Below are 14987 nucleotides of genomic sequence, written 5' to 3' on the forward strand. Positions count from 1 at the left end.
CCAGTGTTTGGAACTGTGTTTGGCTTTGGGCTTTTACAAGAAAAACAAGTCTTAAGTGGGAATCTTAATGGGGCTGGGGGAAGGCTTTTGCAAAAACTCTGCAGCCATTGCTGGAGTAGGGGGGTGAGGGTGGGCGGGTGTGTAGGGTAGATGCTGGGACCTCTCACGGAAGAGCTGAAAATCTCCATGGTGGAGCTTGGTGTGGGCAGGCATGACTGTCAAGATGGGAAAGTGACAGGGTGACATGGACACAGCAGGCTGGCTGCAGGGGACCGTCAGGGTGCAGGATGCGAAAGTAAACAGAGTGACCGCAGAGATCCAGAGCTGGATGTTCACAGTCATCCAGGTGTCCGGCTCTGGGGGCTCTGTGAGGTGCCTAGAAAAGCAATTGTATATGTTTTGAACAGAATGATTCCTATCGTGACTGTGCCCTTTCATGCATTTGCTGTGCCTTTCTGGTTGGTAGTAGATGTGACATTAGAGTTCCCTCGTGTGACGTTCTGAGAGGAATGGGATGAAAGCTAACCTGGAAGTTGAAGTTCTAAGAGCACTCCTTCCTCAGTGGGCCTCATCCAACAAAGTGACTGTATTTTGGAAAACTCTTTTGTCCTTTTCTGAGGCGGAGCAAACTCCTTGAGGATCTCAAGTTTCTGAAACCATGATTTACAACAATCTACCTCTTTAGGGCCATCTGCGGTTCCACCCTACTAAGTCCCGGGTGGTACTTATCTAGCCAGAATATGGGGCTGTCCACTGAGTTTTCTCCATAGCTGTGAAGGTCTGTCTGGGACACAGGTGTCATCTGTGCTTGCCCGTTGGGCAGTTGCACTCTGAAGTTCATGAACAAGGCCCTCAGCTCTGCTGTGACCGCTGCTGCTTGGTTTCCTTGTGCCTCTTTGCCCAGCGGAACTCTCCAAGTCTCTCCTCCAGGAAACTGCACCTCTTTAGACTGGTCCAAGCTGTCCTCTCTGGGTCTGAGCTACCCAGAATCCACACATCACTCAGAGGTTCGGGGAAGCTGACAACAGGTGGCTCTCCATTCATCCATGAGCCCAAAGATTCATCCAGCCCAGGAGGCGGGTTGTCATCCAAAGTCACGGGACTAGCTTCTTTGCATGTCAAGTCCTTCTGCCCCCAAAGATGGACCGAGTCTCCATTTGGTCCAGGTGGGTTCTCCACACCTTCTTCCTGTGGCTTATCTGCCTAATGCTAGATGAACACCACACAGTTATAAATACTCAGGTCAATATATATATGCAGGAATAGATATATATATTCTGGTCACTGTTTTACACTTTAACAAAGAAAACCACTAGCCTGCTTGTTCTATGTTTGTGCCACCCCGACTCCCATCTGCCTGTGGTGTAGCTGGCAGGAAAGTGAGCCACTGAGTCCCATGGGCTTGCCCTCCTTACGTAGCCCCGTCACACTGGCCGACAGTCAGTTTCAATGCCCCCTGCTCATGTAGGCTCTTGAGGGCCTTGAATTCCAAGGGCATGGTGTGGGGGCTAGCCTGGGAGGTATAGCCATACTTGAGGCTGTCATAATAGTGGTACTTGACGGGGTTCTGATTCTGATCCAGTGGAAAGGGCCAGAAGCCATAGAGGTAGATTTGATTGCAGAAGCGCGTGGCCAGGGTGTACATCAAGAGGCCAGTGGTTGGTCTTTTGATGTGGACTTTGTTGGTCAGCCAATATCTGGGTAAGAAACAAACAAAAAAAAGGAAGTTAAAAAAGAAACAATAAGGTCTGGGAAGATGGCTCAGTTGGTAAAATGCCTGCTTTGCAAGCGTGAGAACCTGTTTGGACCCCTGAGCACCCATGCAAAAGCTGGGTGTGCTGGAATATACCTGTAACCCTACTGTGCAACCAGTGGAAACAGGAGGACTTCGGGAGCTCGCTGGCCAGCCAGCCCAGCCCATCAGTGAGCTCTGGGGTGAGCAAGAGACTGTATCTAAAAAAAAGAAAAAGAGCAAAGATGCCTAATGTCAACCTCTGGCTGCCACACGTACAGGTAAGCACGTACGTACGCATGTATGTACACCCATGCATCCACTAACATACGTTAGAAACAAACATGTACAAAAACAATGAAGAAATGGGCTTGTGAATACTTCTTTCCAAGAAGAAAGAGATTTTATTCTTTCCAGCAGCCCGCCTCCTGCCACTCCCAGAACCAATCAAGTCATAGAGCCAAGGGCTCCTTCTCAGAAGTCTGATAACCACCACTGATGAAGCACCCGGACTACACCATGAATTGGTGCTTTCCTGTGCATCAGTCAACGAGGTCTGGGCTGCCAACATGAGAACCGGAAGCCCAGTGGGAAGGAGCGCGGTACCTTGCCTTGAGCTCAGACCCACTGACAACGGAAGCTGGGTTATCAGTTTTCTGTAGTGGGCTGGATGATAAATATTTTTGGCTTTGCAACCATGTGTATTCAGTCATTACTACGCTAAGTTAGAGCATGAACGAGCCACCACCAATACACATGGATGTATCCAGGCTTGGCCCTGACCCCTCTTAAGGCATGTTTGCTTGCACCTTACCTGATGCCTTACAGACAGTCCCATCGGTCTTCTCCACTTAAGCTCATAGAGGTAGACTTCTTTCCTATCAGTGCTCCTGGGAGCACTGCCCTCTGAGGCAGAAGACCTTCTCTGACCATGCTTCTAACTTCTCTACAGAGCCAAGGGGCTCTGGACCGTGGTCTGGGCTGCAAGGCTGGATTCTGTCTATAGGTTTCTTTCAAAGATCCGCCACTCCATCATTTTCCACCTTGAGTAGGAAGTCAGTATTTCTTGCCTTTAGGACTCTGTCAAAGAGTGATGGGAGGAAACCAGGAGGAGTGCAGAAAGCCAGGGTGTTGGGTGAGGCATCCTGGGTGAGCGGGATACTATGCGTTTCTGTGTCCCTTAGCCAGAACTACAGCATGGAAGGGGGAATCTGCACTCCAGATGAGGAACCATGCCCAGAGGATAGAGGTAATAATTCTGATGGTTTTGTTGTTAGCTTCTAGTGTCTTACAGAAAGTCACTTCTTGCTGATGGACCTCATTTTTCACACTGATGAGTAATCCGGACACCTCCAGGTTTCAACATCCCGAGAGAATGGAAAAATGTCTCTACACAGGAGAGAACTTCTGTTTGCTATCATTCTCTCTTCCTACTGCATGGATCTGGAGCTCACTCTGAGTGGTCCCTGCCTCTTTATTTGCAGTTAAAGCTCCACCTGCCCCCGGCTGAATGACTTTAATAGCCAGGCTTCTGTGACAATGCAAAGGCAGAACTGCTGACTGCTAAGCTGGCCCCATGTGTCTCTAAACCAGGCGCAGACCACGATTTCCTGTCTTTACACAAGCAGCCTTCATGGGACTGTATCTCAAAATGGCTTCCTCTTGGCACCCTTCCACTGCAGACCAGCTCAGTTTTTGATGGCCCTTCACATACAACTTTACCTTTAGCCAGGCCAGTTAAATTCATGATGGAAGCAGAACACCAGAGCAAAACCTTTACTTATTCTTGAAAGGTAAGACTGTGTGTGTGTGTGTGTGTGTGTGTGTGTGTGTGTGTGTGTGTATGTGTGTATTCTTCACAGTGATTTTAGCTGGCAGGGGGTGGAGAGGAGGGGAAGGCTTCCTAGAAGCTCAAGAAAGCCCTTCATTGTGCACAATGGCTTTTTCTGAAGCTCAAGAAGGGAACCCGAAAGATTCCAGAGCCAGCCCTAGAGCATTTCCTTGCTTTTTTGTTTGGAGGGAACTTTAATTGATGAATTTGATGAGGTTACAGATACCTAATAACCCACATAATTACAGTAAAATCTGTAATATTTGCAGTGTTTGATTAAACAAAAGGTACTTTGAGGACCCCTACAACCCACCTCTCCAACACAACTATCTGTCTGGTATAATTTGAATGTCACTTTGGACTTGAGATAGGAGGCTATGGGCCTAGATGGCCACAGCCAGGCCTATGACACTCCCAAGCACAGCGGGACCTGGGGTTGTCCAACCTGGGGTTGTCCTTTGGACAACCATGTTTGTTCTGTATGTCGGAGAGCCTCTTCCTCGTGTCTCTTTATTTTATCCTGTCTGAATCTAGAAACTGCCTAGCACCTGGATTTTCCAACAGGGAATCAGACAGACTTACAAAGACTTGGAGCTGTGGGCCTGGGTTGATTGTGTTCTGTGTCTTCTCTGCTCCCCATAATGCAAATGGGTCTGAAACTCTTAAGGGTGTTCCTCCTGGGTCTTCTGGAACAGGAGGAGGGATGAGCCAGGCTGAATTCACATAAGGACCCATACCACATAGCCTTGGGCAAATATAGTTCTGAATTGATGGGGTAGTGTTGTGGTTTGAGTGAAAATGGCCCCCGTAGACTCATAGGGAATGGCATTTATTGGAAGTGTGGCCTTGTTGGAGGAAGCATGTCACTAGGAGTAGGGATGGGCTTTGAGGTTTCAGAAGCTCAAGCCAGGCCCAGTGGCTCACTGTCTCTTTCTGCTGCCTGGGGATCTGGCTGTAGAGCTTTCAGCTACCTCTCCAGCGCCATGTTTTCCTGCCTGCCACCATGCAATGTGATAATAATGGGCTAAAGCTCTGAACGGTAAGCCGGCCCCAATGAGACGTTTTTCTTTTAAAGAGTTGCTGCGGTCATGGTGTCTCTTCGCAGTAAGACAGGGTAGGTAGCATCAGCCAGTATTCCTGCAGATGAGAGAAATCCATGGGGGACATTCATGCTCAAGATTCTAAGTCAAGTGGGAAATTAATGCCACTATCCCAAGAATCCACAGAACACCACAAGTACTGATGTTACTTGGGTGTTTCTGAAAGGCTGTATTTTATGAGGTTTCCTCCCAATTGCCCCACATTGTAATGCTGTTCTGAGCTCCTGAGAAGAATTACATGATTTGAAAGGTGCATCTTGTGCAACACTGAGACCTTTAGGAGACACCTAGGGCCCACTTCCAGGTGTAGCCTGCACACTGAGATTCCTATAACATTCTCCAGTAACTCCTGCTCTGACTAGGAGACGGATCTACAAAAGAACCAGAAAATGGGTTACATTTGGAGGGAAAAAGGGAACAGAGTGAACGTAGGAAAGATGAGAACTCAGCCAGTCCAGCAGGCTGGCACAGGTATAACGGGGTAAACAGAGGGTTGGGACGTATGTGAGGAAAACCAACGTCCAGCCTCAGTGTTGTCATGTAATAGGAGCAGTGGCGACAATGGCATCTCCAGGAATGAGCGATTTTATTGTTGCTCTGTAATCTGACACTGAGATGGGATTTTTCATATAAATCCACCAAAATTTAAAATGTTGGTAACTACTTAAAATGTTTTTAGAACACTGAGGCTATTCAGTGATAGAGTACTTGCTCAACAGACTCGAGGCTCTGGGTTCAGCTTCCATACTACCACAAATAAACTTTTAAAAAATCACGCAAAAGCTTATTGAGTGAGTCAGACAGAATCAATCAGTCTGTGGTTAGAGTGCCAGCCTCCTGGATGGAACTTGTCTTCCTCTTTCAGTGAACAGAGGCAAACGCAGTGAACTGGGGAGATTTTTTTTTTTCCCCGAGGAAAAGCAGATTCATATTCCTAGGATTGGACAGAGTATGTATATACAATGTGTGTTTTCCAATCTTGGCCTCTGGGGCATCTTTCACCCTGTGGTGATTCTGTTCGGGTTATGGTTGGGTGACCTGGGGTCAGGGTTGGGTGACATGGTTGTTGCTACAGCAACTGTCATCCAGAGGCCAGCGAGTTGGAGCTGACGCTGTCTGGGGACACGCAAGGCACTGGTGGTGTCCTGCGTGTAGACTCCCTGCGTGTTGCTTACAGCCTGAGCTAACACCACCAAATGCCATTCTAGAGACTTGTGCTTTGTTTACTTTCAGATAGAAAGGCCTGAGCAGGGAAAGGCTCTCAGAAATGAATTTCCATTCAGGCCAGTAATCCTGTGACTAGAAAGGTGGGAGACGAGTTTAATCAATGGGACAGCCAAGGACCTAACCGGGAGGGTGATATGACATGCTCATGCTGGCATCTCCCCACCCCATACCTTTCTCTGTCTGCTCCTTGGGTGAACTCTTCCCTTTTTCTCTTTTCCCAAATTAAGCACATGGACCCCACCTTCCTGGAAACATTCCTCTAGCATCTTCCTGGCTCAACCTGTCAGTCGTACGACTTGATCCTGACGAGCTTCCCCTCTACTCCCTCTGTGTGCTTAGGAATTGGGGCCAAGGCTTACATTTCTTTGTAGGATTCGATCAATCAGCTCTCTGCTTGCTGTACCTGTGGCCCTAGGCAGAGACAGTAGTACTTTTCGAATCCACAGTGTGCTCCCCAACTCATCCCAGCAACCCCAAGGTTAAGCTGGGTTATATCACCAGTTCTGGTATCCAGGCTACAAGAGAGGCTCCTTCCCCTGCTCTGGAGATGGGTTGGCTAAAACAGGATGCACTATAGATCTCCAAACCACTGATCGGAAAAGAGCCCTGAACAACTCTCATCACATTTTCTAGGAGTGAGACACAAGCATCTGTTGCCTTAAACCACTGAGACACTCGGGCTTTGTCATTGTATCAGGTCTGGATGCTTGGGCACAGTATGTGGTAAGAATAGTGGCACCACTGGTTGGGGATGGTACAAAGAGGGCTTTCTCCAAGAAGCTCATGACACCGTGAGACAGATGGTGTCTGTTCCAAATACATCTCACGCAAATGAAACTAAAAAACGGGAAGATGTGGAAAAAGAAGAAAAAGGAAGCTAGCAGTGCGCATGCGCACAGCTTTGGAACTGTGGACAGCGGGGATGGAACAGAACTCACAGCTTTGGACCTAGTGCCAGGTTTCCACCCAGAATTGCTAACTGGGAAAGGTGTTAATGGTCCACAAGGTTCCAGAATAAATCAGAAGTGTGATGGCTCTTGGTGGAGGGACCCGCTTGCTCCCCATTCTGCCTCCAGGGTAAACAAGAACTCCTGAGCCATGCCTGACAGGAACACAGGAGCGCTGTTCAATGAGCAGCTTGTAACAGAAGCTGACTGTGTTATGCAGGAACAGATCACTCTCCATTTCCTTTCTGTCTCCTCAGTTGCTCTGGCCAATTTAGAGACTGTTCGTGGCTGACTTGTAGATGGTTCCTTTCCTTGGGATAACAGCTGTGTGTTAAAACACCAACTAATTAATTTCGCCTTCCCAAATGAGGTTAGCTGGGTGCATCCAGAGAGTTGTATTGACAATGCACCTTTAATATCTTAGTCTTGAGATTTTAATTAGAAGGCAAAGTAATCTTGAAGACGGCAGTAATTATTTTTCAAATTGGTCACCCCAATGACTGTGACGGTTAAGCACTATATTTTATGAGCATGGACGGCAATCAATGAGGATTGCCAAAGCTATCTTTAAACTGCTTTCTTCCTTCACCCTGGATGCTTGGACGCAATATGTGGGTAAGAACAGTGGCACCACTGGTTGGAGATGGGACAAAGAGGGCTTTCTCCAAGAAGCTAATGACACTGTGGGACTGGGCTCATGATGTCCTTGTGGTGGCAGGACTATATCACAGGGAGATGTGAAGGGTGCTCGGTGATGCTTTGTGCACGATGGGCAGTAAAGCCCAGAAGGGACTTCACCATTGAGTATTCTGCATAAGCACCCTCAGCCCAGATCTGAAGGTCCCACAGTCCATTGCTGACTTTTCCTTGGCTGTACAGTGAGGTCTCCGTTACGTCTTCGTTTTTCTCAGGATGAATGTGTCCATTTTGCGTGACTTATTTCTGGCTTTACTTTAGAATTTTGGGCTACTGTCAAGAGTTGGTAAAATGCCTGCTTTGCAAAAAGGAGGGTTGCAGCTCAGTCCCCCCAAAAGTTGGAGGTGGGCAGCCTAATCTTTGAGTCTTATATCCTGCACTGAGAGACTCTGTCTCAAAAGAAAACCACGAAGGTGTTTGACACCTGAGGAAAGGTACCAGAAGTTGACTTCTGACCACCATATATACACATATGGATGATCACAAGTGTACACGTGTGTGTTGAAGCTATGGGAATAGCTTCTAGAGGGAGGCTTCTGGTTCGTAGGTATCTAGGTCTCCAGTTTTATCTACACAAATGTTCTATCTAGCTCAAATATACTTCAAACATGACAAAGCCACCAAAAGTTTCAATGATCCCACAAGTACATAGGACAAAAGCAATGGCTCCAGCCAGATTGGACATACCAGTGATCTAGGGCTGCAAATCTCTCTCATTTCCACCCGGTACCACCCGACTGTCACCACAGCATCTTGGTTTCCTTCAAAGCCTTTCCTATACGTTTTTGGTCAGCTGCTCTTGAGTGTTCTCAGTTGCCATATCACTTCCTGCTGGAGCCTCCAGGCCCTCACTAGATGGCTTAGGTCCTTTCCCCTATCACAGCACCCACCTGTTGCGCTTGATTTGTTTGCCTATACCTTCCTCCCTGCACTTCTAAATTCTATAAGAAACAAGAAGACTTCCCAATTTTTGTTTAACCCTAGGTGCTAGCATAGGAGGTGCATGAAGTCCATACTTCACAAATCTTCAGTGATAACTGGTGAGCAGAGCTCATGGGTCACTGTGAAGGCACCATCAGGAAAGATGTGTGGACTCACTCAGCTTTATTCTACCCATCCTGGCAGCAACCAGGACTATGTATACTAACACAAGTCTAGACAGAATGTTTCTTCAACAAAGGAGTAAAACACACACACACACACACACACACAAACAAACAAAAAAAACCATGATGCTGGTATTTGAGGGGTTCTTCCTGCTACAGAGTAGGTGCTTTGGGTGTAGAGAAACTGTTTTTCATGCTTAAACATCACCTGTGACTCTAGAGGGTCACAAGGACTCCAGAAAGACCATGTATTGGGAGCTTTAACCTTGTGGCCAGATTCTAGAGTTTAAAGTAATGCTATATACAAACAAACAGATTATATCCAACCTTGTTCATAATCAAAGGACTCCAGTTTCAAACAACTATCAGACGCTAGTTTTCACTGGATTTTTAAAAATGACAAATGTTGATAATACATATTTTGGAGAGGTTTTGGGAAAACAGGTATTTTCAATAATTGTAGGTCAAAGTAAATTGGTACCTACCTTTAGGGAGGGCAATTTGGCAATATCTATAAAAATCAACAAAGCATGTATCCATCTCTCTTTTTTAGCAAAGGCACTTCTAAAGAGCAAGCCCACAGATACATATATACTTGCAGAAATCATCATACATGATGAATGAATTCATGATTACTGCAGCAAAGACTGGGAACAATGCCTCTGCCTACACAGGTGATGAGCCAGATGTACCACGTACGGCCAGGCAGCTTTGAGGGACCGTGATGTGGTGTGCGCCCATATGGAATAATTTTTCAGAGTTTAGAAAGGCGTGAGGAGACACAGACACAGAGAGCCAGCTTCACTGCTTGCCTTCTGAAGGACGATGAGAGATGAGAGGGGTTCACTTCCTTTTCACCTAAACTTCTTTCATATAATTTGGATTATTTCTTTTTATATTCACTGCTGTTTCACACACACACACACACACACACACACACACACACACACACACACCATTAAAAATAAAGAAGGCTGGGAGACAGCCCAGATGGTAAAGCCAGATCCCCAGAAGCCATGTTTAATAAGTCAGGTATGGTGGCATGTGCTTGCATGTGCTGGGGAGGTAGAGACAGGCAGATCCCCGGCGTTTGCTCGCCAACCACTCTAACCTAGTTGGTAAGCTTCACATTCTATGAAGACACTGGATATGGGGAGGGGGGGAATTGAAAGCTCTTAAGGAATAACATCTCTGGTCCACACCACGACTACCACCACCATAATACACAGACACACACTCACAAATAAATAAATGCCGGTGTCTGAATGTCAGCCAATACTACAGACAATCTTTCTTTTTTATTTTTCAAAGATTTATTTGTATATCTTATATCTAGGAGTATATATGCTCATATATAAATCTAATATTATCTATCTATCTGTCTGTCTGTCTGTTTGTCTATCATCTATCTGTCTGTCTATCTACACATGTACACCTGCATGCCAGAGAGGACAATGGATCTCATTGTAGGTGGTTGTCAGCTACCACGTGGTTGCTGGGAATTCCATTGTTCTTAACTGCTGAGCCATCTCTCTAGCCGAGACAACTTTTGTTCTTTATAGAACACACTTCCGGAAAGGTAACTCTAGTTCCTCGACTACCTGCCCGCTGGAGCAAAGTGGAACCAGCAAAAGAGAAGGGTGTGGGCTAGAGATGTAAATTATGCTCTTTCTGCCCTGGGGTAGCCTTGGGCTGTCCCTTGGTTGTCTGTCCTCTCGCCCAGCTTGCTCTCTGGCCTTCAGGCTTCTGCTCAGAGTGACAGGTGGCAAGACCCCCCTCCACTGGTCTTCCCTTCTAAGCCCTGGCAGGAGGGGACCTGAATCAGTGCCATCCCAAGGCGAGGCTCAGCATTCCTGGCACTTAACTTGGCACCAATTCACAGGGTGTCTGCACAGGGCCAGCAGGCTGCTGCCCTGCTGAAGGGGTGGCCCTCTCTGTAGGTCACAGCCTCCCCAGTTGTTGTAATTGAATTAAAACCATTCATGACCAGCTGCCGTCTAGTTTCCCACTTACTGTGCCACACTTAACTGCCTGGCTGCCCATACACCCTGCTACTCTCCTCCCTGGCTAACTGCCAGCCAGGGCACTGGGCCACTCTGCAGGCTGGCAAAGTCCTTGGGAGAGCGGGGTCCTTGTTGGCACTCGAGGCTGGGCTCTGCCAGCCACTGGCTTTGTGTTGTGCTCTCTGCTCCCTGAAATACCTGGGTCACTATCTCAGATGGGCCGGAGCTGGTAAGTGCAATGATTCATTGGATCAAATAATTCTGGAGTAGAGCATAACTGTTATGGACTGAATTGTGTTCCTTGAATTCATTGGTTGAAATCTGTCCTGTCTAACTCTTAATACCTTGGTATGTGACTTTATTTGGAGATAAGATCTCATAGAAGTATCTAGATTAAAATTAGACATTAGGATGGGCTTTAATCCAAGTTATCTTTTATCTTTGTAAATGGGAATGTTTGTGCGATGTGAGTGTGAAGACAGCCACTTACAGACAGAAAGACTGAGGTAGATTTTTTACAGCCTTTACAGGGGGCCCAACCCCGCCAACATTTAAATTTTGGGGTGCCCAGCTTCTAGAACTATGAGATAACACATTTATACAGTATAGGAGCATCAGTACTTTGCTTAGGCCACCCTCAGTGAACTCTGTACCAACTCTGTGAACGACATGGATACCCCTTTTCACAGCCCCAGTGAGGGGGATTCACTCTGTGCAGACATCTCAAAAGACGCTGAGGATTCATTACTTCCTAAAGGAGCCACCTTCCTGCCAAGGCTCTCAGATGTTGGGATGTTCTCATCAGTGGCCAGATGGCTTCCTCTCCCAACCACTCTCCTCCACCTACCCACGGCCTCACGGGCCCAATCTAGCCATCCCTCAAGGGCTCTATTTCATCAGCCTCAAGCACCCTGGGAGCTTTTAAGTGCCTGATGAGAGTCCCTGGCTGAATGAAGATGCTCTGATACTCCCCGGAGTCTTCTCTTCCCAAATGTTTCAAGTCCTCAATTTTCTGCCACGGTGGTCCTTTTCCAGTCTGGCACCCCCAAAGCATATGTGACTCTTTAAGTAGAATCTGGCTAAACAGAGTAATAAAGTGACCCCTGACCTCCCTGGCTCTAAAAGGTGCTAAAACATCCACAGCTGTGTACCAAGATCATGGAAACCTTCGTGGTGGCCATCTGTCCATTCACAGTTTCAAGACACTGCAGAATTTTTGATTTGTCGAGAATTCTCAGTTTCTTCCCTTAGATTGACTGAGACCCTGACTATTGAGACATCCACTGAAATCAACTCACTTGTGAATGTGCTAACTGGCCCAACAGTGACCGATTTTACCCAATGGCAAAAGTGGAGACAATGTCTGAGCCTGGGGTCAGGGTCACAGAGGTTTCAATAAGGTCAACATGAACACCATAAATTAGCATACTCGGAGGGTTGGTGGTCATTCGAGTGTGGTTGGTCCTTCTGTCACAGATATGAGGAGTTGATGGTAGGATAGTTAGAGAACTCTCAATCTTCTATAGGCAGATCCTAGTTCTAGCTTCTCCCTCTCACTAGGACAATTAACATCTCTGAGTCTTAGTTTCCTTTTGGGTAATAGGAGAAGTAAACTATAACATTTGTCCTCTTTCACAGGACACAGCTCTTCAAGTTGCCATAAAGTGCCTTGTGACCATAGCTGACTAACACCCTGTGTAAATAAAGCGACTACATAAATCCCAGTGTACCTGTCTGTTCTTCCCTTCACGCAGGGACCCTGGGACAGCATGCCCTGCTTCTTTCTGGCAAGCACACCTACCTGCGATGTTTTTTTCCTCCCTCTGTTTATGAAACCCTGGATGAATAACCTTTCCAAATCCAGGCTCACTGGTGTCCACAGTTTCCCTTTGTTTAAAAAAAAAAAAAAATTGGAGCCAAGATGACAGTCTCCATTGTCCTTCCAGTGCAGCTTAATTTAGAAAAGAGCATAGTCAGCTGCTCAGAGGACCTACCTAATGGCAAGTCCCCCCTGGGCTGTTAATTGGTCTTGATTGAGAACCATGGCAATGGTTCTCAAGTTTATGCTCTGCACCAGAATTAGGTGGAAAGCCTGTTAAAACACAGATTGCTGGAGGCTTTCCTAGGGCTTGTGGTTCTGTACGTCTGGGTGGTCTGAGCATCTGCATTTCTAACAAATTCCCAGGTGATCCAGAGTCCATACTGGGAGCCTCTAGCTTAAGGCAACAAATGGACCCATGGGTAATGTATCAAAGACCATCTCACTTTCTCCATGCCATAGATCCATGTCCATCCTCTTTGAAGAGAAGACGGAAGTTGAGGAATTGTTTTATTTCTGTATTTTGTTTTTATATTTTGCAACTCTGAGCACAGAGCCCAGAGTTTCATGTGTGCAAAGCAAAAGAACTGCCTCCTGGCCTATCCCTGTCTTTTGTAGCCTCATTATAAGCTACTTCTATTTCTTTGAGTTTTGCCTGCAAGATAATGCAGCTTTTTGGTACTGTTATTGTTTTTCTTACTACTTCTATAAGCTCAAGCCCAGTTTGGCTTTGCTCTTCTTGACATTATTTTTCTTGAGTCTCCTCACTATTTCCTGGCCATGTGAACGAGAGGTTAAAAGAAGCTGACGAGTAGCGACAGAAGAGTCCTAGATCTGTTCCTTTCCAGGGGGCCTTTTGAATATAAGTTACTCACTTTTTTCTATCTTTAAAAGGTGGGTAAGGAGACTAAGTCTAGTTTTACCATTACATGGGATAAGGCTCAGCACAGTGTCTGGCCCATAAGCTATTGCTAAGGTATCATGTGCCCCCTACGTATTTTCCTATCTTCCATTTCAGTTTCCCCACAGAGCATTCAGAATGTGTAGTTGATCAGTTGACATCTGAGTATGTCTGCTTTTCTTCACAAGAATATCTCACATGCAAAGAAACAGTCAAACAGATCAAGGAAGACACATCCTTCTATTCCAGGGATGAGAAGGTTTTAAGAAGATAGTGTCCCACTAGGTGCTGATGGTTGGGGAGACTCTGTCACATCCTGACCCTTCATCCTGTCCTACCTGTTGGGTAAGCTGCCCAGGCCCTGGATAACGGCTGTGTGAACAGAGTCTCTACACCAGGGTGATGCTCCTAGGCCCACTGACCTCCTTCCCTGGCCCCTAAAGATCTGGAAATGAAGAGAAACGAGGAGGCACATGTTCCCGCTGCATTTGCTACACTGGGAGTCAGATGAAGTGGCTCTACTCTTGGTTATGCCACTTAATGGCTGAGTCACCTCAGGCAGATCACCAGATCACTGGGTTTTCCTGAGCATTCATTAGCAAAGATACTAGCATGTCTCTGAGGTGGACTCGTATTTAAGACCCTTGCCAGCAGAGCCCAAGAGTTCCAGATTCCCCACGTCCTCACACTTACTTGTTTTCTGGTCACTTTCTTAATTTATTTGATGACAGTTATGTTCCTAGGTGTGAAGTGGTGCCTCACAGTGATTTTTTTTTTTTTTTTTTTTGCATTCTGCAGTCATCGTTGATGCTGAACAGCTTGTCATATGCTAATTGTCATTTGCATATCTTCTTTGGAGAAATGTCTATTCAAATCCTCCTGGTTTTTTATTTTATTTTTTTTTTTAATTGGGTTGTTTATGCTTCTGCCTTTACGCTGCCGGAGTTCTTTATAGATCCTGGGTGTTGGTCCGTCACCAAATTTACTACTAGTAAATACTTCTGCCTCCTCCGTGTGTTTTCTTTTTCACTGCCTGGACAGAGCATCCTTTATGCATAGTTGGTCCCGGGCCTTCTTTACCACCCCTTGGACGTTTCTCTCGTGATTTCATTCTGCACGCCTTGCTAGCCTGTTCCTGCATTTGTTGTCAACATCAGGTAAGGGCAGCTGGCAATGCAGGCAAGTTCTTCCCCTAAGGACACAGGATGCCTACCTTCTCCCTGGGCTCAGTACTCCACAAGATTGAGGGCTCTGTGTAAGGAAATCCATACCAGGGCACCTCTCTTTCCTCCTCTCCTGGCCTGAGGTGGGGCACCCCACCTGTTGCTCCTGCAGTATTCCCTCCTGGAGTGCCTGCAAAGAGAGCAGCCTTCCTTCCAGGATCAACAGCCTGTTTGTTTAAAGGGCTCATTACTGCTGCTTAATGCTATTTTGACAGATGAAAGTGAGTCAATTATGGCTAAAAATAGCTCTGGTTGCAGAGGTTTCTTCCAGGTGGCTGCCTGCACCCCATCCAAAGGACTTTTGCTCTTATTGCCAAAGGGCAGTTCTTTGCCTTCTATTATCTCCTTGAATCTTCAAATCAACTCAAGAAGGACCTCCTTCCAGGAAGGAAAGCCCTTCAA

At 46.5% G+C, this 14987-nt stretch overlaps 1 protein-coding gene across 2 annotated transcripts in view; it reads right to left on the reverse strand.

Moving 5' to 3' along the window:
• Nucleotides 1-1125: 1125 nt before the first annotated feature.
• Nucleotides 1126-14987, reverse strand: part of St8sia2 (ST8 alpha-N-acetyl-neuraminide alpha-2,8-sialyltransferase 2) — a 66913-nt gene continuing 53051 nt past the window's right edge. For both annotated transcript variants that reach the window (XM_055623725.1, XM_055623724.1), the window contains one exon: nucleotides 1126-1697. In XM_055623725.1, coding sequence (XP_055479700.1) covers nucleotides 1412-1697 — 286 coding nt within the window. In that variant the 3' untranslated portion in view covers nucleotides 1126-1411. The remainder of the gene's footprint in view (nucleotides 1698-14987) is intronic.

This window comes from Psammomys obesus, unplaced genomic scaffold (assembly GCF_907164565.1).
Source record: "Psammomys obesus unplaced genomic scaffold, mPsaObe1.curated_primary_1811, whole genome shotgun sequence".
Lineage (NCBI taxonomy): Eukaryota > Metazoa > Chordata > Mammalia > Rodentia > Muridae > Psammomys > Psammomys obesus.